Source organism: Pituophis catenifer, unplaced genomic scaffold (genome assembly GCF_029215685.1).
Source record: "Pituophis catenifer annectens isolate HBS135680 unplaced genomic scaffold, rPitCat1.0.hap2 SCAF_1, whole genome shotgun sequence".
Classification (NCBI taxonomy): domain Eukaryota; kingdom Metazoa; phylum Chordata; class Lepidosauria; order Squamata; family Colubridae; genus Pituophis; species Pituophis catenifer.
This window is the reverse complement of record NW_027256881.1, coordinates 52,397,051-52,423,500: the sequence shown is the minus strand read 5'-3', so window position 1 is coordinate 52,423,500 and position 26,450 is coordinate 52,397,051. Positions and strand designations below refer to the sequence as shown.

At 45.2% G+C, this 26,450-nt stretch overlaps 1 protein-coding gene across 2 annotated transcripts in view; it reads left to right on the top strand.

Annotated features, from left to right (window-relative positions):
- Nucleotides 1–25,356, top strand: part of LIN9 (lin-9 DREAM MuvB core complex component) — a 39,105-nt gene extending 13,749 nt beyond the window's left edge. The window contains exons 5-15 of one of the 2 annotated variants that reach the window (XM_070949549.1): nt 4,154–4,287; nt 5,091–5,216; nt 6,397–6,554; nt 13,593–13,726; nt 14,296–14,415; nt 14,565–14,663; nt 18,972–19,052; nt 19,146–19,271; nt 19,657–19,839; nt 22,858–22,955; nt 25,069–25,356. In XM_070949549.1, the coding sequence (XP_070805650.1) occupies nt 4,154–4,287; nt 5,091–5,216; nt 6,397–6,554; nt 13,593–13,726; nt 14,296–14,415; nt 14,565–14,663; nt 18,972–19,052; nt 19,146–19,271; nt 19,657–19,839; nt 22,858–22,955; nt 25,069–25,174 (1,365 nt within the window). In that variant the 3' untranslated portion in view covers nt 25,175–25,356. The remainder of the gene's footprint in view (nt 1–4,153; nt 4,288–5,090; nt 5,217–6,396; nt 6,555–13,592; nt 13,727–14,295; nt 14,416–14,564; nt 14,664–18,971; nt 19,053–19,145; nt 19,272–19,656; nt 19,840–22,857; nt 22,956–25,068) is intronic. The other variant, XM_070949557.1, reaches the window with a different exon arrangement.
- Nucleotides 25,357–26,450: the final 1,094 nt, after the last annotated feature.

Sequence of the window (26,450 nt, the reverse complement as noted above, 5' to 3'; positions counted from 1 at the left end):
TGGGCCATCAGGTCAGCGACTTCGACTTCATTCTTTGCTCGCGCATCCATTATATGGTTACGCCAATTACAGGAGCGGCTACCTCCAGATGACAGCAGGCTCCACCATGATATTAATAAAATTGTTGCTGCTACCGAGTACTGTGCTGACGCATCCTTGAATGCGGCTAAGTTCTCTTCACGAGCCCTCGTCTCCAACGTCACCACTCGGCGCCTCCTTTGGCTCCGCCACTGGAGGGCTGACCTCAAGTCAAAGTGGAAGCTGGCATCTGCTCCATATAAGGGTTCCCTTCTCTTCGGAGAGGCCTTAGACCCCATACTTGTGGAGGATAAGGATAAGCGTAAAATTATGCCATCCTCTCATAGGCGTCATGACAGAAGATTTGCTCCTTATTCCCACAGGCAGCCCTTTCGGACTGACTCCGGGCCCAGTGGGTCCTATTTCCCCAGACAATATTCCCATGGAGGTGATCGAACATCTGACAGGCCTTCCTACCGTGATAGGGGCAGAGGTCAAGCCAATACCAGACGCCAGTATCGTGGGGCTTCCAACCGCCCCTTCAGACGTGGCAAGTGACTATACCACAGACCTTCCCATTGGAGGTCGTCTTCTACACTTCTTACCCCAATGGGTTTCTTCCACAACAGATGCCTGGGTGCTCCAGACTGTGAGGTTCGGCCTCACTTTGGACTTCCTCTCCAGCCCTCCGAGCCGCTTCCTTCGGTGCCCTCTTCCGAGCAACCCGGAGAAGAGGGCGTTAATGGACGCAGAGATACAACATCTACTAGACATCTGCGCGATCGAACCAGTGCCGATAGAACAACGGGGATCCGGGTTCTACTCGCGCCTGTTTCTCGTTCCCAAGTCCTCCGGGGACTGGAGAGGGATCTTAGACCTGAAAGCATTGAACAAGTTTGTCAAATGCCACCATTTCAAAATGCAGTCGCTCAAATCGATCCTGCAAGGCATCCGACGGGGCGACTTTATGACATCTATCGACCTCAAGGAGGCCTACCTGCATGTCCCGATCCGTCCTTCCCATCGACGATTTCTTCGATTTGCCTATGCCAACAGGCATTTCCAATATCGGGCCATGCCGTTTGGCCTCTCGTCCGCCCCTCGGACCTTCACGAAGCTGCTGGCGACCTTGGCGGCATCTCTGCGACAGGTTCCCATCCGGCTCATGTGCTATCTGGACGACATCATCATTCTATCAGCTTCTCGCCATCAGGCTGTCGTCGATCTGAGGGCTGTTTCTCGTGTACTACAGCAGCACGGGTTCTCCCTGAACCTCATCAAAAGTCAACTGTCCCCTACCACTCGCATCCTCCATCTAGGTGCTCTTATAGACTCTGTCAATTGTCGGGTGTTCCTATCCCCCGACAGGATTTCCAGCATTCGATCATTGGTGACCAGGGTTCTTTCTCTCAGATCCATTCCTCTGATCACCTTGTCCCAACTACTTGGCAAACTAATTTCGTGCATCTCGATTGTCCCGTGGGCTCGTCTTCACAGTCGTCCCCTGCAGTGGTTCCTCCTGCCCTATCAAAGGTCTCGCCGGGCGTGCTCGAACATCAATGTCGTCCTGCCGACTACGGTGCGGTTATCTCTCAAATGGTGGACTTCTCAGTCCATAAGGAAGGGCTCCTTCTTCCTGGAACCCAGTCGGCTGCTCCTGACAACGGACGCGAGTCAGTTTGGCTGGGGCGCCCATCTACAGTCATCGGTCGCCCAGGGACGCTGGTCCAGCCGGGACTTACGGCACGACATCAACTGGCTGGAGCTACGAGCAGTCCATCTTGCTCTCCGTCACTTCAAAGCATTGGTGAAAGGCCGTCATGTTCTAGTCCTAACGGACAATACATCTGCAAAAGCCCACATCAACAGGGAGGGGGGCACTCGCTCCAGACAGCTGATGGAAGAGGCGACGAGAATGCTCCTTTGGGCGGAGAGGACCGTTCTCTCCCTAACAGCCGAACACATATCCGGAGTCGAAAACGTAACGGCAGATTGGCTCAGCCGTACTCAAATAGATCAAGCGGAGTGGCGCCTAGATCCGGCCTTGTTCAGAGATCTATCGCGCCGATTCGGCCTTCCGACAGTCGACCTATTTGCGACACACCTGAACGCCCACCTTCCCCGGTTCTTCTCCCGGTTCCCCTGCCCCGGAGCGGAAGGTTGCGACGCACTACGCAGCAAGTGGCCTCTCGGCCTGCTCTACGCCTTCCCCCCTCTCCCTCTCATTCCTCGTGTAATTCGCAAACTGTTGGAGGAGAAGGCGGATCTCATCCTAGTCGCCCCCAATTGGCCTCGTCGCTCATGGTACGCAGACCTCCAGAGCCTCTCGGTGGACCGTCCTTGGCACATTCCCAACGACCGGATATCTCTCAGCCAGGGGGTCATACTGCACCCAGAACCTCAGTGGTTGCAGTTGACCGTCTGGCGTTTGAGAGGATCCGCCTGATGAAGGACAATATCCCAGCTGGCGTGATCCACACTATGCAGTCGGCCAGGCGCGCTTCAACGAATCGTATTTACGACGCCACTTGGCGGGCCTTTTGCGCCTGGTGTGCCAAGTCTCTTCTGGATCCTACCACGGCATCTCCTTCGGATGTCCTTGTTTTCCTTCAAGCGGGTTTGGACCGGGGTCTTGCCCCTAATACCCTGAGGCGTCAGGTGGCAGCTCTCAGCACAGTTCTGTCTCCTGTGGACGATCGACCCTTGACCCGGAATCCTCGTATACGGACATTCTTACGAGGGGCGTCAAATCTCCGACCACCTACTGTCCATCGGTACCCAACTTGGGACTTGCCATTGGTCTTATCGGCCCTAATGTCACCGCCCTTTGAGCCTCTGGCTTCTATATCTCTTCGATTTCTGACTCTGAAAGTTGCCTTCTTAGTGGCTATTACTTCTGCGAGGCGAGTGTCCGAGCTGGCTGCACTGTCGGTACGACCTGACCTTTGCGTTTTCCATCCCAACAAGGTGGTGCTTCGTACAGACCCTTCCTTCCTGCCAAAAGTAAATTCTCTATACCACCGTGCCCAAGAATTGGTTTTACCGGACTTTTGCCCGGCTCCTAGCCATAATCTCGAACAACAATGGCATACCTTGGACGTTAAACGAGCGCTCCGTCGTTACATCAAGCGGACTGCGTCCTTCCGTAAATCCGAAGCATTGTTCCTGTCTTTCAATCCTTCTACCTTGGGCATGAAAGTTTCACCATCCACGATTGGTCGTTGGATCAAGGCCTGCATCGTAACAGCGTACCGCTCCAGGAGGGCTCCTCTGCCAGGAAGGATCCTTCCTCACTCCACCCGTAGCGCTGCCACCTCAGCGGCTTGGGCTACTCAGGCATCCATCCTTGACATTTGTAGGGCCGCAACTTGGACTACCTTGACACCTTTTGTTAGGCATTACAAAATTGACTCCTTTGCTTCGGCTGAAGCTTCCTTTGGTCGTAGAGTGCTACAATCTGTCCTGGCTGTTCCTTCCGGGGATGAAGCAGCCTCCCACCCTAATTCGAACTAGCTTGGGTATATCCCATTATTTGGATTCTCCAATCAGCGCGCTGGAGAACGAACGTTGTCTTACCTGAACGTTCCTTCTCTGCGCGCTGATGGAGAATCCAACCCATCCCTTCGGCTGCTTAGCCAGGATTGCCTTACCTTGTGTCTATGATTGTTTGTTTCATACCAGCACCATCTTCTGTTGACCTCGCGAATGAACTGGAGCTTAGCCAAGCAGGGGAGGAGTGGCCAAGGACGTTTCTTAAAGAAACATTCACCCAGTCAAGCAAACAGACTGAAGGACTTCCCATTATTTGGATTCTCCATCAGCGCGCAGAGAAGGAACGTTCAGGTAAGACAACGTTCGTTTTGACTTTCCTTTCCTGCTTGTGCCATCATTGTATAGCAATCTTCTAAGGATAGATGAGCCTGTCCTTATGTGGAAGTTACTAATTGGAGCTAACACTATATTGAGGTGTTTAAAATTTTGTAAAAAAGCTACGAATTTGCAGATTATTGTATTCTAAATGATAAAATACAAAACTTACAATACAATACAAATACAAGTCTCTATTATCATTAATATTTCATTTTAAATGCTTAAATGTCATATATTAATAAACCTCTATTTATCTGTTACTTAGAAATTTACTGTAACAGCACCAACACCAGACAAAAAGGCATCACAAAAGATTGGTTTGCGGCTACGTAATTTACTCAAACTTCCTAAGGCCCACAAATGGTGTATATATGAATGGTTCTATTCAAATATAGATAAGTATGTATGACTTTTCATCTACTACTTTAAATCAGTTTATGATTATTAAGCTTGTTGTTTATTTTTACTTGGCTATATTCCTCTAAAAACTTAACTAATGGCAATACAGCAAAATATATTTGACTGTATTTAACACCGTTAAAACAACATTGCTGGTAAACTTTAAATATTATCAAAATAAAAAATTAATAAGAAAGAACTCTATCAAGCTCAATTTCTGATGACTTCATAGTCATGCTTATATCTTTTTCTTGACAGCAATCTAGAAATGTTTTTTCCAGCTCTGCAAGACATATTTTTGGCTTCTCAATCTAGCTGAATCTCTAGTATTCCCTATAGTATAGTTCAGATCCATATCTGTTTAGCTTCATAGCGTAAACAATTACATATTGTACCTTGACATGATTTCCAACAGATAATAGCATGTATTGAATATAGTATCTGAGAGAGAGAGAGAGAGAGAATATAGGCATATGGCATATAGGGAAATGATAGTAAAATATCTTAATGTTATTTTTGTATCTAGTTATGAGTAATAATTATAAATTAAAGCTGATAGATATTTACATTAAATTGGTAACTGTTCATTCCTCACAGATTTAGGAATCAACATTTACTTTTAAGTGACACTTAATTTACATATATACATACGTATTACATATTTACATATTACATACGTATATCTTCAATATACATATGTAGAAGTCTTATGTAAATACTAATAAATTTGCCCTAACTTATTATTACATCATTCCTGAAAACATTTATGTCTATAGTGACAGAATATCACTTGTTTTTAATAGGCCATTGTTTGAAGGAGATAACGACTTTTGTGTTTGCCTGAAAGAATCTTTTCCAAATCTGAAAACAAGGAAATTAACCAGAGTGGAATGGGGAAAAATTCGACGATTAATGGGAAAACCACGAAGGTAAAAACTTACTGTGTATTGAATTAGGTATTTTAAGCTATATTGTATGTGTGGTTGGGGACAATTACTTTTATTTCATGGTTTCTTTTTAAAAAGTGCTGAATAGTTTTTAAAATACAGATTATGTTTTGTAAATACAATTGAGAATAAAAAAATACGACATTTCGTCTTTTCTTGTCAAAAAACTGTTAGATGCAGTTTTTGTATCTAATAGAAAATGATATAATTTACTGCTGTGTAAACCAATTCTACAAAGTTGGGTAATAAATTTTAAAAATTGGCCCATTGCGTCTTAAATTTAAAATCATATATTGTATCCTTATCACAAAGTAACATATCCAATGCATTTCTTACCACAATCCCCTAGATTCTCTGGGGCATTAAAAATTATGCAGGTGAAAAATGCAATTCCTGATTAACACAATAACAAGCTTTCCTGCTTTGATTTTCCATAATGGCTAAGTCATTTATTACTTGATATCAAAGTACTTTGAGAATCAAAATAAAGAGCTCCTTCAGTTTGGTCTATTCTTAACCCTTCATCTTCTCAAAACTACTGAGTGTGCTGTGTTTTGGACTAGGTGTCATTAATTTGTTGATGACGCCAGCTCTGTCATATAGAATACTTGAGTTGCAACCAGATGTACATATACATAAGAATAACTCTCACTGAAGGCAGTAGGGAGTAAAGAAAATATTCTTCCAAATAAACTTTCAGTGCACAAAATTGATTTGTTAATTGCTGAAATGAAAACATGATTCTTGTAGCCTGTCAATAGTTCTTTAGAAGTGAGCAGCATGCAGCTCACTTCTAAATTCATCCTGTGCTATAGTCATGAGAATAAAATTACAGAAAAATCTAGAGAGCAACAGGTTGCCTAGCCCTGCTGGACTGTGATGTAGCTGTTACTGTTCTGTTCTTTCTTTAATGGGTGAATTTGTTTTTGACAGGCTTGGATTTTCTTTTTCCCCATCGTTTAACATTTAATATTTAGTTTTTGTCCTTCAGGAAACAGTTCATGCTGCTTATTGTTAGTTTTATTTAGAGAGTAAATATATAAACATGTAAATACTTCATAAAAACATTTTACTGTACTTCTAGAGGACCATCTGCAGGATTTAATATATTTGCATGAGCACAGATGAAACAAATCAGAATAGTTTCACTTTCTGTCTGCAGATGTTCTTCCGCATTCTTTGAAGAGGAAAGGTCAGCATTAAAACAGAAACGGCAAAAAATTAGATTACTTCAACAGCGAAAAGTGGCAGATATATCTCAATTTAAAGATCTTCCAGAAGAAATTCCATTACCATTAGTAATAGGCACAAAAGTTACAGGTATTTTTTATTGCTTTTACATAAAGCCTTTTTTTTTTAAAACTAATGTTGAGTTTTACTGATCTAGCTTAGTTTGAAAATAACTTTTCTTTTTTCATGCACTATTGCATCCATCCATAAAAAGATATTCCATCTGATTTAAATATTTCAAGTCTAAAATAATTCAATTTATCATAAAATATATGAAAATAGTACTTCAGAATTTTCCATCATTGACAAGAATCATATCATGAAATCTTATGTCCACAGTATGTTTATCATCTTTGTGGTTGATGTCTTTCAGTGTTTTTCTGAACAGCCAAACTTTATTTTTATCTGTTTCTAATAGCTAATATAACTTGACTGATTATCATGATGATAATCCTGGGTACATCCAACCCCACTGATACCCAGCAGTATTGCAATCAGCTTTCTAGAATGAAGTTATTTCAACTTTATTCGCCATTATTGAGCAGCACTAGTACCATTTTGTTTTAACTGACCACCATTTTGAGTTTTGACACTTTACAGTATGTACGTATGAATAGGCATTGTCTGAAAATCTAATCTAGCTTTTTATAATTTTATGAGGATAGCCATTCATGTCAGGCGAGCAATGGCACATAAAATCACAGGCTACAGAGATGCTACCTGAAATCAGAGAAACCTTCCTGAATCTTTTTCTACTTAGAAATAAGTTAAATTATTATTTTTAAATAATCAAATACTTTTTATTTACTTAATTTTAGTAAGTAAGTAAACTTACTTATTTTCCTGTGCGCTGCTCCCACTATCCATGCATGGGTTAATCCTTCAGTATTTGGCAACAACTGAGTGAAAGAAACAAAAAAAGCTCTTCCCCTTCCGGCCCCCAAGCCACACCTCTGTACCCATGATCCCCCAGTCTTCACTCAGTTGCTGGCAACTACTGAAGTGTTTTTTTGGAGCTCCACAGGTTTTACAGGTATTGTGCCTCTGTGGGTCTTCTCCTTTCCCTTGCTTTTAAAACTCCTTAGAGTCTTGGCTTTCCCCTTCCCTTAAGCGTCTAGGCGTTTGTTTGTTTTTCTTTTGAATAGTTGCTTTCGCGCCCCGTTTTTTTCTCTCTTGTGCCTGGCGCTTCGGCGCGAGGCACTTTTTACCAGCTGGTGGGGGGAGGAGCGGAGCCTCGCAGCCCGTATTCAACCGGCCGGCTCCTTATCAGATCGGAGCGCTTTCTCCACGTGCGTTGTGACCGCTAGCGCCCCGCGCCCCCCCCAGCTGGCCGGCGGCATCGGATTCCCCCGCTCACACCCTCGATCGGCTGCAGGCACAGGATCGCGAGGCAGAGGACTGCGGGCGGCCTCGCGCTCATCAGCTGGGCGGCGGATTTGAAAACGCCGGCCGCCCACGCAGTCCCGATCAAGCCGCCGTCGCGGATTTCTCGTTGGCGCTAGCGTGAGGGAGAGGAAAGCGCCAGTCACCTCAGCAGCCTTCCCCTGCACAGGGGAGTCGCACGGCACCTGGTCGGACCCTCGGGCCGCCAGTGTAAGTCCGTTGCAAGAGTCGGGCACAGCGGAGCCACGTGCCAGCGCCATATTGGTGGACCTGCGGGCCGCCATTTTGGACAGACTCTACAGCCGGCACCTTCAGAGACCAGCGGGCCGGCTGCAGCCCCCCCCCCCCACGCCCGAAAAGGGGGCTGAGCATCTTACTCCTCTGCCATCTGAGGAGAAGATTTTGCACGCCCCAGCCCCTCGTGGAGAGATCTGCCCTCTGGTGGCGGTGTGCAGCATCAGGGGGTCTGCCCAGCGCTCTCAAGCTTCAGCCATGCCACACTCCCCCCCTTCCTCGGATATGGAATTGGAGCTTAGCCCTCCTCACAAAAGCAAAGGGGGCAAGAAGAAATCCAAAAAGAGGCACTCGAGCGCCACCAGCAGAGCTGCCTCGGAAGGGGCCTTGCCTTTTCAGGACAGAGATGCGTTAAGGAGGCACAACGCGCTCGAGAGACAGTGGGAGAGGGCGCAGAGGGCAGTGGCAGCAACACCATCCAAGGAGCCCGCAGCCTTGGACCTAGCGCGTGCTTCCCCTAGAGGCATGGAGTTGGGGCTCTCATCTGTATCCGACATTGCAGTGACCCCAAGAACTCCAGATGTGCCCAGGTCTGGCCGCAGCACACCTCGCCCAGAGGCAGGCACAGGGCTCACAGCGGAGGCCTCGTCGACCCTCCTCCCTGCACAACCTCTTCGGGCCAGGGAAGCAACTAGCCCTCCGCCAAGCGCTGACCAGCACCCCCAGGGGGGACCTGGGATGGCTCCCCCATTGGACTTTCAGGCCATGTTTTCGGCCGCACTTTCCTCCTTCTTCAGCGCAACCATGCAGCAGTCCTCTCAGGCCCCAATCCAAGCCGCCCCGAGCCAGTCACGGCGCCACCAACCCCAACCCCAGCCTCTTCCCAGGCGAGGTCAGGACTCTTCTTCGGAAGAATCAGACCAAGCAGAGGATGGGCCGGAGGAGATGGAGCTATCAGAGGATGAAGGCCTAGCGCCAGACACACCGGCATTTACAGGCCTCTTCCGTCCGGCTTTGTTCAAGTCCCTGCTCCACAAAGCCCGACTCACAACCAACCTCGGAGTACCAGGGGATGTCACAACCGCGGCCCCACCGGCAGCGGGGCCGCACGACGCCCTTTTCAACCCATCAAAGCCACAGAAGGATTTCATCCCGTGCCCTCAGCTGTTTGCGGAGGTCATCCAGAACCCCTGGGGGCAACCAGCTTCCCTGGCCACACCCAGCAATCTGGACAAGAAGCTCTATTGCGCAGCCCCAGAGCTAGAGGACCTCCTAACGCTCCCTACGGTAGACCAGCCTGTGGCAGCATTGTCCTCCGGGGCCTTGATCTCCACTGACCCTCTTGACTCTCTCAAGGCAGAGGAGAAGAGGATGGAGGGGGCCTTCCGTAAGGCACATCAGGCGGCGGGCTGGGCAATCAGAGCTGCGACAGCGACGTCCTTCTTCAACCGTGCGTCGCTTATTTGGCTCCGCCACCTGCAGGACAGGCTACCTCCTGAGGACACCAGGCTCCAGCAGGATATAAACAAGATAATAGCTGCCACTGAATACTCAGCAGATAGTTCTTTAAACGCAGCCAAATTTGCCTCAAGGACTCTAGCCTCAACCCTTTCGGCTAGAAGACTCTTCTGGCTCCGGCCCTGGAAGGCCGATTTCAAGGCAAAATGGAAATTGGTGGCCGCGCCTTACAAAGCCCCAGAGCTCTTTGGCGCTGCGCTGGAACCGTTGCTAGTGGAGGGGAAGGACAAGAGAAAGATCCTCCCATCGACTTACCGCCGCCAGGAGCGCCGGTACACTCCTTATCCGCTACAACAGCCCTTTCGTGCCAGCGCGGGACCCAGGGGGTCCTTGTCTCATCGTCCCCACTATCAGGGAGGAGACAGATTCCAGGACCGGCAGCAGTTCCGAGACCGAGGGCGAAACCAGCAGCCAAGGCGCAACTTCCGTGGTGCTGGACCGAAACCAGCCAAACGAGGGAAGTGACTCCAGGCCCGCAGGCCCCATAGGGGGAAGGCTCATTCACTTCCACCAGCAATGGGCCGAATCAACCTCGGACTCCTGGGTAAGGCGTACGACTGGTTCGGGACTATCTATCGAATTTTCCGGTCAGCCGCCCCATCGGTTTGTCCGTTGTCCAACGCCCCGCTCCGCCGAACAGCGGAACTTAATGTCACAGGAGATAGAACACCTCCTGGAAGTCAATGCCATCGAAGCAGTGCCGCACGCCCAGAGGGGGGCCGGGTTCTACTCAACCCTCTTTCTAGTACCCAAGAACTCCGGGGGCTGGAGGGGCATACTAAATTTAAAGCGGCTGAACCTGTCGGTTCAATACCACAGGTTCAAAATGCACTCCCTCAAGTCCATCCTAGCGGGGGTGAGACAGGGCGACTTGCTCCAATCAGTCGACCTCCGGGAGGCCTATCTTCACGTGCCCATTCACCCGGACCACAGGCAGTTCCTGAGATTCGAATTCGCGGGAACACATTACCAGTACCGTGCAATGCCATTTGGACTCTCGTCAGCCCCCCGCACCTTTACCAAATTGGTGGCGGTGGTAGCGGCCAGGCTTCGAACCATCCCGATCAGGTTGCTCTGCTATCTCGACGACATTCTGATCCTGTCCTCCACTCGAGATCAGGCCACCGAAGACATGAAGAGGGTCCTGCAAGTCTTCCAGGATCACGGCTTCACCATAAACTTCGAAAAGAGTCATCTGCAGCCCACCACCAGACTACTTCATCTAGGGGCACTGATAGACTCGGCCAGCGGTCAGGTTTACCTTTCGCCGGACAGAGTCCACAGCATCTGCACTCTGATACAGCAGATCCTGTCGAAGAGGAGAGTGGCCCTGATCCACCTTTCTTGCCTACTCGGAAAGATGGTATCCTGCTTCGGCATCGTTCCGTGGGCACGCAGACATTCGAGACCTCTGCAGTGGTTCTTGCTCCCATTTCAGCGGGCAGGCAGGGCCAACTCCAAACGGACAGTACTCCTCACTCTTCAGGTCCGCCAGTCCCTCAGGTGGTGGATATCGCCTTCGCTCCTCAAGGGGTCCAGTTTCCTAGAACCGGAACGACTGATCATCACCACCGATGCAAGCCTTCGAGGGTGGGGAGCCCACCTCCACAACCTGGTGGCACAGGGACAGTGGTCCCGGCAGGAGAGTCAGTGCAGCATCAACCTGCTGGAACTTCGGGCGATCAGACTGGCCCTTCGGGAGTTCCAATCGACGGTGCGAGGACGTCACGTCCTGATCCTGACCGACAACATTTCGGCCAAGGCCCACGTCAACAGAGAGGGGGGCACGAGGTCCCGCACCCTGATGCGAGAGGCCACCGATCTCTTCAACTGGGCAGAGAGCCACCTTCTCTCGATCAAGGCGGACCACATCTCGGGGGCATCCAATGTCAGAGCAGACTGGCTCAGCAGAGAGACAATAGACCAAGCGGAATGGCAGCTCCATCCACATCTGTTCCGGGAGCTCGCCTCACGCTTCGGAAGCCCGGTGGTAGATCTCTTTGCAACCCCGGCCAACGCTCAGCTTCCCCGCTTCGTGTCACGCTACCCGACACCGCAAGCGGAGGACCACGATGCCCTGCGCTGCAGGTGGCCCGAGGGTCTCCTGTACGCGTTTCCACCAGTGCCCCTAATTCCCCGCCTCATCCGAAAACTGCTATTGGAAAAGGCCGACCTGCTCCTAGTAGCCCCAAACTGGCCCCGGCGGCCGTGGTATGCCGACCTAGTGGCACTTTCCGTGGACCAACCGTGGGTGATCCCGCCACGGCGGCTCGTCCTTCGCCAGGGGGAGGTCACGCACCCAGAACCCCAGTGGCTGCAATTAGCCGTCTGGCATTTGAACGCGTCATCCTGAAAAAGGACAACCTGCCAGATGAGGTCGTGGCCACCATACAAGCAGCCAGACGTCCGTCTACGACCCGCATCTACGAGGCGTCTTGGCAGGCGTTCTGTCGCTGGAGTGCCCGACAACACACCGACCCAACATCAGCGGATGTTCGTGACATCCTGCAATTTCTACAAGCCGGCCTCGATAGGGGCCTGACCCCCGCAACCTTACGAAGGCAGACAGCCGCGCTATCGACGGTCATTGCTTGCCCCCCGTACCAGTCGCTCGCGCACCACCCGCGCATTAAGGGGTTTCTACATGGGGCCACGAACCTTCGACCTCCCGCAGTGCATCGTTATCCATCATGGGACTTGACTCTGGTTCTGCGAGCACTGACCGGACCCCCCTTCGAACCTCTAAACTCAGTCCCTCTCAAGTACCTCTCATTTAAGGTGACCTTCTTGCTGGCGATCACTTCGGCGAGAAGAGTCTCAGAGATAGCGGCTCTCTCAGTCCGCAAGGACTTATGCATATTTCGTGAATCCACGGTGACGTTACGCTTGGACCCGGCCTTCATCCCAAAGGTTAACTCGTGGTTTCATCGGGCCCAGGAACTCATTCTACCGGATTTCTGTCCTTCACCTCGAGATGCCAGGGAGGAGAGGTGGCACACGCTGGACGTCCGACGCGCTATCCGCATCTACATCCGTCGGACCAAACCCTTCCGTCGCACCGAGGGCCTCCTGGTTTCCTTTAGTCCGAGGTCCATGGGTCAGAAGGTTTCAGCAGCCACAGTCAGCAGATGGATTAAGGCCTGCATCGCTATGGCCTATGATTCAAGCTCCAGACCGGCACCGAGCAGAATCCTCCCCCACTCGACACGCAGTGCGGCCACGTCGGCGGCCTGGGCCACTCAAGCCTCGGTAGCGGACATCTGCAGGGCAGCGACCTGGTCGTCCCTCACACCGTTCATTCGCCACTACAAAATCGATGTGTACAACTCCGCTGAGGCGGCGTTTGGCCGCAGAGTTCTTCAGAAAGTGGTGTCGGAGGTCAACGATAGAGACAGTCAGCCTCCCGCCCAGGGGATTTGAGCTTGGGTATATCCCATGCATGGATAGTGGGAGCAGCGCACAGGAAAATGGACGTTGTCTTACCTGAACGTCCTTTTTCTGGGCGCTGCGTACACTATCCATAACCCTCCCTCTTGGGCTGACTGCTCCCCCTGTGACTGTCGGGGTTCCCTTCTACTGGTCCCTGTTTCAAGTTGATGTTAATAAAGTTGAGTTTGATAAAGTTACTCTTGTGGATTCCTTGTTAGCTGCGCCTTTCGTTCAGACTGGGGGATCATGGGTACAGAGGTGTGGCTTGGGGGCCGGAAGGGGAAGAGCTTTTTTTGTTTCTTTCACTCAGTTGTTGCCAAATACTGAAGGATTAACCCATGCATGGATAGTGTACGCAGCGCCCAGAAAAAGGACGTTCAGGTAAGACAACGTCCACTTAATTCTGTAACCACTATAGTGGTTACAGAATTCAGTTTTTCCTGGCACAGAATTTGGAAAGCTAAATTGACCATGGAATTTAAATTTCATCATAGCCTAGCAGGCTTACTGTATTTTTATCTCCAATTAATTAATCTCCAATTAATAATGTGATATTGATCATAGCGCGGTTACGTGGTTCCCATGATGGACTCTTCACTGGACAGATTGATGCTGTTGACACTCTTAATGCTACTTACAGAGTAACCTTTGAGAGGACAGGACTTGGGACACACACAATCCCAGATTATGAAGTCCTCGTAAGTATTGTATTCTTATTTTTTAAAATGTTAGAATATGAAAAAGTACAAGGTAATTCAGGGATGAAAAGATATAGTACCAATACTGTCAATTTTATCAATGTTTCTAAAATATGCTTGGTTCTCTCTCAAAATACTAAACTTGATCATTACATTAGCTACAGGTAGTCCTTGATTTACAGCCATTCCTTTATGGACCAAAATTAAAATGCCACTGAAAAAAGTGACTTATAACATTTTTTGCACTTACAACCGTTACAGCATCCCTATGGTCATGTAATCAAAATTTAGACATTTGGCAACTGACATGTATTTCTGACAGTTGCAGTATCCTGGAGTCATAATCAATTCAAGCAACGTCAGTGGGGAAGCCAAAGTCACAACCATATTACTAACTTAACAACTGGAGTGATTAACTTAACAACTGTAACAAGAAAGGCCATAAAATGAGACAAAACTCACTTAACTGTCTTCCTTAGTAACAGGAATTTTTGGTTCAATGTGGTCGTAAGGAGAGGATTACCTATATACAAAATCATTTTAATTTATTTTTTCCTTTATAACTTCAGAGTAATGAACCTCATGATACCATGCCAATTGCTGCCTTTGGACAAAAACAACGACCTTCTAGATATATTATGACACCACCTCAATTACATTATACACCTTCCCTTCAATCACCAATTACAGTAAGCGATATAAATTTAAATTTTGTTTCATTTACTAATTAGCTGAATTTTTAAAGACTCAAACATTAACCGTTCAAAACATTCTAAAGTTAAATTAAGGTAATTTTTTTAAAATATAATTATTAAATGCAACCTTTTTTCTTTTATAGGACAGTGATCCTTTATTAGGATCTTCTTGGAAAAACAAAATTTCAGGTTCAGATAGTGAAACATTAGGTGGTTTTCCAGTAGAATTCCTTATCCAAGTGGTGAGTCTCAATGTTTTCAGTTTTACCCGTACTGATGGATTGAAACTTTTTGTTCAGGGATGATAAACCTCTGCTGTTAAAAGTAATAAATTCTTCTTATGTGTAATATTAGAGAACAATATTTGTGAGAAATAATTATTCTGTCCAAAATATAAAACAGAAGCATACAAATATTTGGTCTGTATTATGAATAGTAAAAATAAATATTTGGAAAATGTTACAAATTTAAGTCAAATTTTCAATCGTATGTTTGTAATATTTTTACTAATAAAAATACACAAATCAAAAGTTGCATGGGATTTCACAAGGATTTGATGCAGGCCAAAGAAAGCTGGTTCCTAATAGCTCTTTCTCCTAAAAGTTGATTTACTATTCTGCAGTCAGCTGTGAAAATTCTGTATATTTCAAAAACAGTAAGTCTTAAAGCAGTGAAATCTGCTTTTAAGAACTATTCACAATTGCGGCCATTATGGTAGAAAGTCTAGGGATTTTAGGTCATCAAATCAAGTTACAGTTAAGATTTTTAATTATGTTTTGTTTCTATATTTGAATTGATTAATCATAATTAACCAGTCACCTGTTCAATCTATAGCGTCTAGACCGGGGGTGAAATGCTACCGGTTCGGATCGGTTCGGGAGAACCAATATCGGAGATTGGGGCTGGCTCGCCAAACTGGTAGCAATTACTGGCTAGCCACACCCCCAAACCAGTCCGTGGCCTACAGTCCTGCCATGCTTCCCTGCCTTCCACATGGCCTTCCCAGCATCCCCTGGCCAGCTTGCAAAGGCAGGAAGCGGAAAGCCATGTGGAAGGCAGGCAAGCATGGCAAAGCTGTGGGGAAGAAATCCTGCCATGCTTGCCTGCCTTCCACGCTGCCTTCCCAGTGGTCCCCCACCCCTGCTTGCCTTCCGAGGTCCATCCCGGCCAGTGGGTGGGCGGATGGCCCTTGGTGGAAATGCAGACACTGAGCTGGGGCAGAGAGGGGCAGTGGCGTGCTCTGGGAGGGCAAGCGGACATCCCTGCGCTGCTGCACATGCCCCCCCTTGCAGGGTGATCCAAAGAAGGGAGGGGGATGCTGCAGAAAAGGCCGTCTTCCACCTGTGCCTCCCATGCTGGCTCCGAGGGATGGGGCTCCAAAGCAGCCTACTGGATTCACACCCGGCCATCTGCCTGCCAGCGCTTCTCCAGGAACTTGACCCGCGGACTCTGGCACTCCAGGGAAAGGAGGCTCAGCCGCGGTGCCACTTCCTGGCGGCGAAGAAGCGTAGCAAGAGGGGCAGAAGCCGCTGGCCAGCGGGGCAGCAGCCCCACACACAAGGAGAGGGTCAGGCCCGGCCGCGCCACCGCGGAGACCACTGCACTTTCCCTTTGGCCTGGGCGCCGGCGCTTACCTGGGCAGGTCAGTGCAGGTAGCCCTTCATCTTCCTGAAGAGCAGGTTGCTGCACTTGTAATTGCGGGACCGGCCGGAACAGAACATGGCATGGGCGGAGAGGCATATGCAGCCCCCGCCGTGGCAGCCCTGGTAAGGTTGCCCGCCTTTGCCGTCTCCGTGCGCTGCACGTGGAAGGGACCACTGCTCTTGACTCCCTGCCTGACTGCAGACATCTGCCTGCCCGAAGCAACCTCCCAAAGCAACCCTGCCACCGTTCGCTTTCGTTTCACGGCAGGAGAAGGAAGGCCATGTGGCGGTGCTTCGGGAGGGCAAGCGGGCTGCAGAGCCGGCACGGGTAGAACGCGGCCTTTTCTGCAACATCCCCCTCCCCTCTTTGGATCACCCTGCTAGGGGGAGGGGGCTCTGCCTTTGCAGAAACTGGGTGGGAGGTTTGTACGGAGGATTGGCGGGGGGATGCACGGCCCTCCAGGATGAAGAGCGGGGCAAGAGAAGGCTCCAGTTCGCTTGGGCAGTCAAGCCAGATGGCGGAGGGAAATTCAAAGCATTGGGGGCTTCAGAAGGGCAGAATGTGCAGCTCCTGGCTCTAATAGTGAGTGACGTCAAATTGGTCACACCCACCCAGTCACATGATCACCAAGCCACGCCCACCAAGCCATGGCCACAGAACCGGCAGCAAAAATTTTTAGATTTCATCACTGCTCTAGACATAGTTTAAAGGGCATTGTTTAAGATGATATAGAATCAAGGAGACTCTGCATCAGAGGTTTAAGACCACTTTTAGTTATGGAACTCCAATGGGTGATTTACTCTCTGCTCAAGAAACTATCTCATGTTTACCCCATTGCTGGGGGAAAATTGGAGCTGGGAAGTTATGTTTGTTATCTTGAGCGCCTAGAGGAAATATACTTCTAAAAATACTCCACAATTTAAAGGGGAAATCATATGAAGTAAGACATTTATACTGATGGATAATCTTCATATTTCATTTCCACCCATTTTGATAAATTACATGAAGGGGACTCAACCATCAGCAGAGATACTTGTCTTCATATGAATCTTCCTCTTACCTGAATAAAATGATTTTTATGTTTTGTCTATTCATTCTTTGTGCAATCTCTATGGAGATTGTGTGTAGATAGCCATATTGTGGTTAAACATTTGTTCCAGTGCCATTTTTCTAAAGCAGATACCATGAAAATGTATCTTATTTTATTTTACAGCTTTCATTATACAGTGTTAATCATAAATCAGGAACAAGGAAACAATAGTCAAGTTTCTGTTTCCTACTGGTCAAGAATCAACCAATCCTCTTCCTTGTTAGTTAATATAATTAATAATATTCTTATTAATTCATTTTAGTACCATCTAGATGTGTTGAACTATAAATCCTGCAATCCAGAGTCAGCATGCATGCTGTTCTTCTGGTTGGAGAAGAAAAATTATCCTTAGCTTATCCCGAGTTTAAGGTTGCAATAGTATGTAAAGCCATCCTTAGTATGTAATTTGAAGGCTGGGTTCACGGAGTATGCCAGATTCTGCTAAAATGAAAGTTGGGTAGATTGCAGTTAGCTTATTATAGGAGCCCAGACATGTTCTTAATGTGTGATGGGAACTAGGTATTTATATTAAATTATTGGAATTGGCAGCTCTGCTGTTAAGCAAAGCAGTCACTAAGTGGGAGATTAACTGTCTGCAACTGTATTTTCGTTTCCCCCATCCCCTGTTGTTTAAATTTCTCATCCTGATACTGGAATAATTAGGGAAAATGGAATTGATCCTTGTATTTACATTAATTGAAGAGGAAGGGAATCATGGGAGAGTAAGCAAGCACACAATGGGAAGTACAGGTTGAAAGGAATTATTATTATTATTATTATTATTATTATTATTATTATTATTATTATTATTTTGTCATTGTACGTGTATACACAGTATACCCATACAACGAAATTCACTTAACACCCAAAGACCAGGTCCAACACACATAACAATCCCCAAACACACTCCCACCCACTACAAATTCCCCACCCGTAAACCACAGAATGTATTGGTGCCAGCAGCCTCAAGCATGGGGTTAGGAGCCATGAGAATGCTAATCAAACAGCCGGTATATTCTCCATTGTGTGCCTTCTTACTCACGTAATTCCTTCTCCACTCTCTGCTCTTCAACAGTGGGGAGGAGAAAAAACAGGTCATGTACAGGACAATGCGTACTCAGTGGTGATGTGCACTCACTGGTGATCATGTCACTAAGGCTGCAAAGGTCATAAATGTGGGCATGGGTTGCAAAATTATTTTTTTAGCACCATCATAACTTTGGGGAACAAGGCAGTTGATAAGCAAAGGTGTATCTATAAAACAAACTTAAATTTATAGTTTATAGTTTACTTTGTTGTCATTCCACATGGTACAATGAAATTAAATGCCGTCTTCAGTGTACATTAAGGTTGCTAATCAAGCAAATGTTACTCAATGGGTAGATTCAACATGCAACATCCTTGGATGATCCTAAAGAGATGTCAAAAAAATAGTGTTTTCTACAATTTGGTGTGGAGGTTAGACCTTCCAGGCAGAGACATTTAACTAATCAGTAAATTGCACTTATCAGGAGATGTATTAATAGAATTAGCTGCAGCAGACTTAATGCATCAAGACTGAAATGGTAGACTTGTGCTGTGAACTTTAAATATTTAATAAATAAATTTATTCAGACTGGATAGAAAACAGTACCTACCTTGCTCTCATTTCAACACCATGACAAGCTCTTCAGGAAGTGTTTCCAGACCTTAGTACAAATAGTACTAGTATTGGTTTTTAATACAGACCAATCTAGAATAACAACATTAGATTACTAACTTCAAATTTCTATGATATATGGAAAATATATTATACACTTTTCTCTGCTTTCCTCAGACCAGATTATCAAAAATTCTTATGATCAAGAAGGAACATATCAAGCAGTTAAGGGAGATGAATACAGAAGCAGAAAAATTGGTAAATATATGCTCTTGTAATTTGTGTTTTAAAAATCTGAACATTGTACAAATCATGCTTCTTAATGCATTTAACTTTATATATTTTTTCTAGAAATCCTATTCTATGCCTATTGGTATTGAATTTCAGAGAAGATATGCAACTATTGTTTTAGATCTTGAACAGCTGAATAAGGATCTAAATAAAGTTTTACATAAAGTTCAGCAGTATTGTTATGAGGTAAGTGTTTTGCTGGTTTCATGTTTTAGTAACTATAGGAGAAGCGACAGGTTCTTTGAATATATTCCGAATGATACGCCTTATCCATATTTATGCATTACTGATATATCTTCTATGCTGCCATGTAAGTATAGAAGTCATCTTTCATTTCTGTTGGATATAGCTTGATCAAATAATTAACTAGTATCTGTAGGTGACTGAAGAAATAGGATAAGCTACTCAGATGCAGGTGAGGTCTATTTTCAGTCACAAATAAAAAGTTGATAAGATACAATGCTGTAGTTTTGAAATGTCAGTGTCCATCTTAGAAAATATGGCCTAAATGAGCATTTGGAATCATGGCTCTTAAAACCAACTCAATTCTCAATTCCTTATTCTGTTCCAGCTTGCTCCAGAACAAGGTCTTCAGCCTTCAGACCATCCCACAGATCTGAGACGAAGATGTGAGGAAGAAGCTCAAGAGATTGTCAGACAATCAAATACATCAACAACTGGACAACCTTGTGTTCAAAATGAAAATCTGACAGAATTGATTGCTAGACTCACAACAATATTACTGCAGATTAAGGTAAATCCATTAAGAAAATGAGAACACTTACATTAGCCTTCCGACTTACAACCGTTCATGTAATTACTATTTGTAGTTGCAGTGGTCTTGGAAAAAGTAACGTGCGACCTCTACTCACACTTAAAACCATCACACCACTCCTGTGATAACATGATCACAATTTGGACACTTGGTAACCCACACATATTTACAATTGGTTGCAGCAACTTACAGTCACATGACCCTGATTTGTGACCTTTTGTGCCAATTTCTGATAAAAAATATGCCCATTGGGGAAGATAGATTTGTTTAACAACTGCATGATTCGCTTAATGAACACTAAAAAAAATATGATAAAATTGGATCTGGCTAGTTGTGGGCTACAACTGGTTTAACAACCAGTTCTGTGAGTGTGTGCTTTGTGCGCGCGCATCTAACGCGCTTGTGCGCAGCATTCAAAATACAGCAATTTGAAGCTCACTTCTTACCTTCTAAGGCAGCCCCTGTAAGTAGAACAGTGGAGGTGCGGAAATCAGCTGTGCCGCGCGAATCAGCTGAGCCAGAAAGAAGGAAATATAGGAACAGGAAAGGGTGGGGGCAGGGCCAACTGATCATCGGAACTACCGGTTCGCCCAAACTGGTCCGAACCACCAGCAGCCCACCACTGGATTCGACTTACCTTATGACTGCAATGACATACAACAGAAATTCCAGTCCTTATTTATTTATTTATTTATTTATTTATTTATTTATTTATTTATTTATTTATTTATTTATTAAATTTTTATACCGCCCTTCTCCCGAAGGACTCAGGGCGGTGTACAGCCATATTAAAACCACATATACCTATAAAATTTAAAAACAGTTTAAAATATATTAGAAATTTGGCCCTTATATTAAAAACTACAAACACCCAATTAAAATTCATTTTCTAAGCCAGCCCGACCTGTTGAAACAATAGAGTCTTAAGGGCACGGCGAAAGGTACGTAGGTCGGGGATTGTGCGCATCTCCAGGGGCAATTCATTCCAGAGGGCAGGTGCCCCCACAGAGAAGGCTCTCCCCCTAGGTGTCGCCAGTCGACATAGTTTGACTGACGGCACCCTGAGGAGTCCCTCTCTGTGGGAGCATATTGGGCGGTGGGAGGCTATCGTTGGGAGAAGGCGATCTCGTACATACCCAGGTCCTAAGCCATGGAGTGTTTTAAAGGTGGTGACCAACACCTTGAATCACACCCGGAAGACCACCGGGAGCCAGTGCAGCTCGTGCAGGAGAGGTGTTACATGGGTGCGCCGTGTCGCTCCCATAATCACCCGCGCAGCCGCATTCTGGACCAGTTGGAGCCTTCGAGTGCTGTTCAAGGGGAGCCCCATGTAGAGAGCATTACAGTAGTCCAGACGGGACGTGACGAGGGCATGAGTGACCGTGCGCAAGGCATCCCGGTCCAGAAAGGGATGCAACTGGTGAATCAGGCGAACCTGATAAAAAGCTCCCCTGGCCACAGCCGTCATCTGCTCTTCTAAAGACAGCCGTGCATCTAGGAGAACACCCAAGTTGTGAGCTCTCTCTGAGGAGGCCAAGATCTCGCCCCCAATAGTCAGCGATGGAGCCAGCTGGCTATACCGGGACGCCAGAAACCACAGCCACTTGGTCTTGGAGGAGTTGAGTCTGAGCTTGTTTCTCCCCATCCAGATCCGCACGGCCTCCAGGCACTGGGACATCACATCAAGGGCATCATTGAGGTGGTCCGGGGTGGAAATGTTCAGCTGAGTATCATCAGCATACTGATGGAACTTCACCCTAAAACCACAGATGATCTCACCCAGCGGCTTCACATAAATGTTGAACAGGAGGGGCGAGAGGACCGACCCTTGCGGCACCCCACAAACAAGGTGCCTCGAGGTCGACCTCTGTCCCCCTGCCAACACAAACTGCGTGCGGTCAGAGAGGAAAGAAGAGAACCACTGCAATACGGTGCCCCCCACTCCCAGCCCCTCCAACCGGCGCAGCATGATACCATGGTCGATGCTATCAAAAGCCACTGAGAGATCTAATAGGACCAGGACAGAGGAACAGCCCCTGTCCTGGGCCCTCCAGAGATCATCAATCAATGCGACCAATGCCGTTTCCGTGCTGTACCCAGGCCTGAAGCCCAACTGGTACGGGTCTAGATAGACAGCTTCATCCAGGTAATGGGGAAGTTGTCGCACCACCACACTCTCAACAACCTTCGCCACAAAGCGAAGATTGGAGACTGGACGATAGTTCGCTAATACAGCCGGATCCAGGGAAGGCTTCTTGAGAGGCCTCACCACCGCCTCCTTCAGGGAGGGAGGGAAGAAACCCTCACTCAAAGAAGCATTAATAATCACCTAGAGCCAGCCTTGTGTGACCGACCGGGAGGCCAGTACCAACCAGGAGGGACACAGGTCCAATAAACGTGGCAGTGCTAAGCCTACCCAGAATCCTGTCCACATCCTCGGGAGTCACAAGATCAAACCCCTCCCAAATAACACTCTCAAGACCCACCTCCGTCACCCCATCTGAACCTACCCAGTCGGAGTCCAGACCTTCCCGAATCTGAGTGACTTTGTCATGCAGGAATTGCACAAAATCCTCAGCCCTACCCTGCAATTCTGGTTGTAAGTCGAGTACTATCTGTATTTTGAGAAATACATTCTACCACTTTGGGTTAGGAAGCTTATTGTAACCAAATACCTACTTGAATCTGGTCTCATAAATAGGCAATTATTAGATATAGGAAGTAACTTTCCTATACAATCATCAATCATCTCGTATTCATTTTTTTAGCAAAGCTTAGTCTATAGTGACTTCCCATTACTTATATTTATGAATATTGGGGTAGTAATAGTTTATTCCCAGCCTTTGCAGGATGCAGTAAGACACAATTATTTTTCCTGGGGATGGCTTCCTCACCCTGTCCATGTTTCTCTGTTTTTGGCATGTGATTAGGTACACGTGTATTTAAGCAGTACACAACAGAAAACTTACATAATTATTTTTATGAAATTTCTTCCAGTGTCTAGCAGAAGGAGGTGATCTAAATTCCTTTGAGTTTAAGTCATTAACAGATTCATTGAATGACATTAAGAATTCTATAGATTCTACTAATATCAGGTAAGAACTTGAAATTACACTTGTATCAGATATCCTTATATTTACAATAATCTTTTCAAAGAGATCACCATTGTATGCCATTGTAGACCATTTAGTAGATGGAAGAAGAAAGGTAGCAGCATGTCAATCTATTTCATGATGAGATGAATCATATTTCTCAGTTTATATGCTGCATTAATTACAGAGTGACTCTAAATTAGGTACAATATATTGTACCTAATTATTATATAAAGTAGGTACAATATATTTTTTAAAAAGTAAAAGAATAATAACTCAAACCTTGTTAAACAACCATATCAGAGAAGGAAAATACTATAGCACCAAAAATTAATAGCAATTCATCCCAATATCAGTTCCTTCCAAGTCCAGGTTTCCTTCAGGAAGGCTATGAAGACTTGGCTCTTTCAGCAAGTCCTGGGCTCTGTGATTTTGTGGACTCATTAATATGTATGTATGACTATTTCAATTTTTGAATTCCATGGAGAAATGTTTGCTATTTGGTTCTCTTTATATTGTCATATTGTAGTCTTAACTTGTCTTGTATACTTTCTTGTGTTTTTTGGACAATTAGCCTTATAAATTTAATAAATATATTTCAGCAAGGGTGTCACAAATTGCTCTGCCCAGAACATGCTGAAAAGCCACATAAGCAGAGTCAAGGTTGTATGAACTTTGAGGGATTGCCATTCCAATGAACAGCCTTGGAAGAAACAAGTGTCTGAGATCCCACAAGATAACATAATTTTATCAATTAACACCTGGAATCTGCCCACCTTATTAAGGGGAAATTAACAATAATTGGAGAAAAATAATGTTGTGGTTATCTAGGCCCTGAGACATGCTTTATACATGTCAACTAACATAGTTATAAAACACATGTATAAAACAACTGACAACCCGTGTAGTTCATAGAGCAGAAGTGTTATTTGGGTAATCTAAGGTTCCTTGTACCTTGTGGGCCAGTTGACGCTTCCTAGTAGTCATGAAGGGCAGCCCCATGTAGAGTTTGCTAGTGTAATTCAAACACAAGATGACTAAGGCATGAATGATGTGAACAAGACCTCTCAATCAGGAAAGGGTGTAGTTGGAACACAAGGTGGATTTGTTTAGAGGCCCTCCTAGTCAAAATTTTCATCTGTTTGAGCATCAGTTATAAATCCAGGAGGACCCCAAAACTATGTGCAAGTTCTATTTGAGAAAGTGCTATCCCACTGAGTACCAAAGTTGAAAAGCCACTCATAATAGAGATCTCATGAATCCACAGACACTTAGTTTTGCTGGTTTGAACCTAAACCTTTTCTTCCTCATTCAAATACTAACAGTGTCCAAAACCTGTATAGTACCACAACAGAATCAGTTGTTAACGGTCTTGATATATCACTGGGCATCATCTAAGTATTGATGATAACTGTCCCCATGGTAGTGGATGACCCCACCTAGTAGCTTCATATTATGTTAAATAGAAGCTGGAAAAGTATTAAACTTCAAGGAACCCTACAAAGTCTCACTCTTTTCCCTTTACCAATACCAACATGATGAATTTAGTACTATTACAATGCCTTCTACTCCACTCCTCAGACATTTTAGAAGGATACTATAATGTTAGTATCAAAGGCCACCAAAAGCTCAAACGGCAGGAGAATTGCACTACCCCTACCCTGGTCCTGCCAAAGATCATTTATAAAAATAATAAATGTTATCTCTAAAGTACAAGATCCCATTGGAAAGCATCTCAATAAACTGCTTTTTCCAGGACTCTCTAAAGCTGCAATCCCACCACCTTCCCCAAAAGGGGAAAGTTAGAGACCAGTTGGAAATTATCCAGCCTGATGGAACATACCAACTGCCTCCCCTTCAGTTACTCAATTCATGGAAACTTTTTCAAGTGAATAATGTTTGCTCTTCACTGTATTAAAAGACATGATTTTCTTTCATGGTTAATGCTGAGAAATATGGTTCCTTTTCATGAAATTGCCTGAAATTATACCAAAAAAGGCAAATAAATAGCTTGATGTCATGAAACATTGTTGTATATAAACTTAGAATATGTATCTAAGCACATAATACATCCACATGTGGACTGTTTTAAAAAGAACTGTTTTTCTTTCTTTAGCTGTTTCCAGAATAATGTAGAGATCCATGTTGCACATATCCAGAGTGGCCTCAGCCAAATGGGAAATTTACATGCTTTTGCTGCAAATAACACTAACAGAGACTGAGAGAAACATTTATACTCCAAGTGTACAGAATATAGTAGAGGAAAATGCTTGGTGTGTATGCTTTACCAAATATTCTACCAATTGGAAGACAAAGGAAGAAAGGATATTTTGAGAGTGTTTGTACTACTTCTGAAGAAACCAGCATAAAATTACCAGCATTGCTATGGACTTCATCACTTGCTATGCACATAATATTATCTTGTTTTAACAGCTAAACTTTAGTTGTAATATGTGTGTGTGTTTGTTGTTTTAAACTGAAAGTTATGCAGACACGTTTTCATAACAAAGGAAAAACTATGGTTGCAGCAAATACTGGCAACTGTACTAGAAGTTTTTAAAAACAGTAAAACTAATATGACACAGTTGAGAGATCATATTAGTAATTTCTTCTTATTGGAAACCATGATCGCTCATACTGTGACTTAATAGCTTTTTGATTTTAGCCTCTGAACAGTGTGCTAATTGATAAAGCAGTATATATATTCCTGTTTGAGAAATAGCAGGATAATAGAATACCTGAAGGAGTAATAGCAAATAGATTACTATTGTACACTTGTGGATACTGGGAATCCCTGTAAATCAGTTAATATCTTTGGAATATTTAATTTATTATAACTTATAAAAGTAATTGAATGAAGGAATAGAAAAGAAGACTAAAAGTTTTTTTTAGTTGATATTTCACACAAATAACTGGTAATACTTTCCACTGATTGGTTTGCACAATTTAAACTAAACAACTGGTTATCAAGCAATTCATATAATTTTATAGTGCAATTGGATAGCCAGTCCTCCAAACTGCCTTAAAAACTAAAGACCCGAGGAGTGTAGAAAAATGTTGATCTTGTAAAAAGGGTGTATTGAGTTGTTATATTTAGTATAACCTTGTAAAGCTTCAGTGTAATAAATTGTTTTCAGATTAGAATTTTCAGATAGCTGTAGCAATGTTTTGATTCCTTAGTACCTCATAAAATGAGGTCTTTTGTATGTTAATGTATAAAGAAAATGTAAACAATTATTTTCAATTTAAAATTTTGTATAGTTTTAAAAATGAATCTATATTCTGTGTCTGCATTTATGCTGCTTCAGAATTTAACTGCAGAGTCTATATTTAGCAAAGCCTGTTCTTTTAAGAAATGCATAAATTTTATTCTCATTGAGTGATGAGAAGGCTGCAATGTTTTACAAAAGTTGGAAACCATTTTAAACATGAAAAGGTTGAAATAATTTTCAAAAATGAAATAACTATGTTCAGAAATGCATTCTTACCTGATATGGA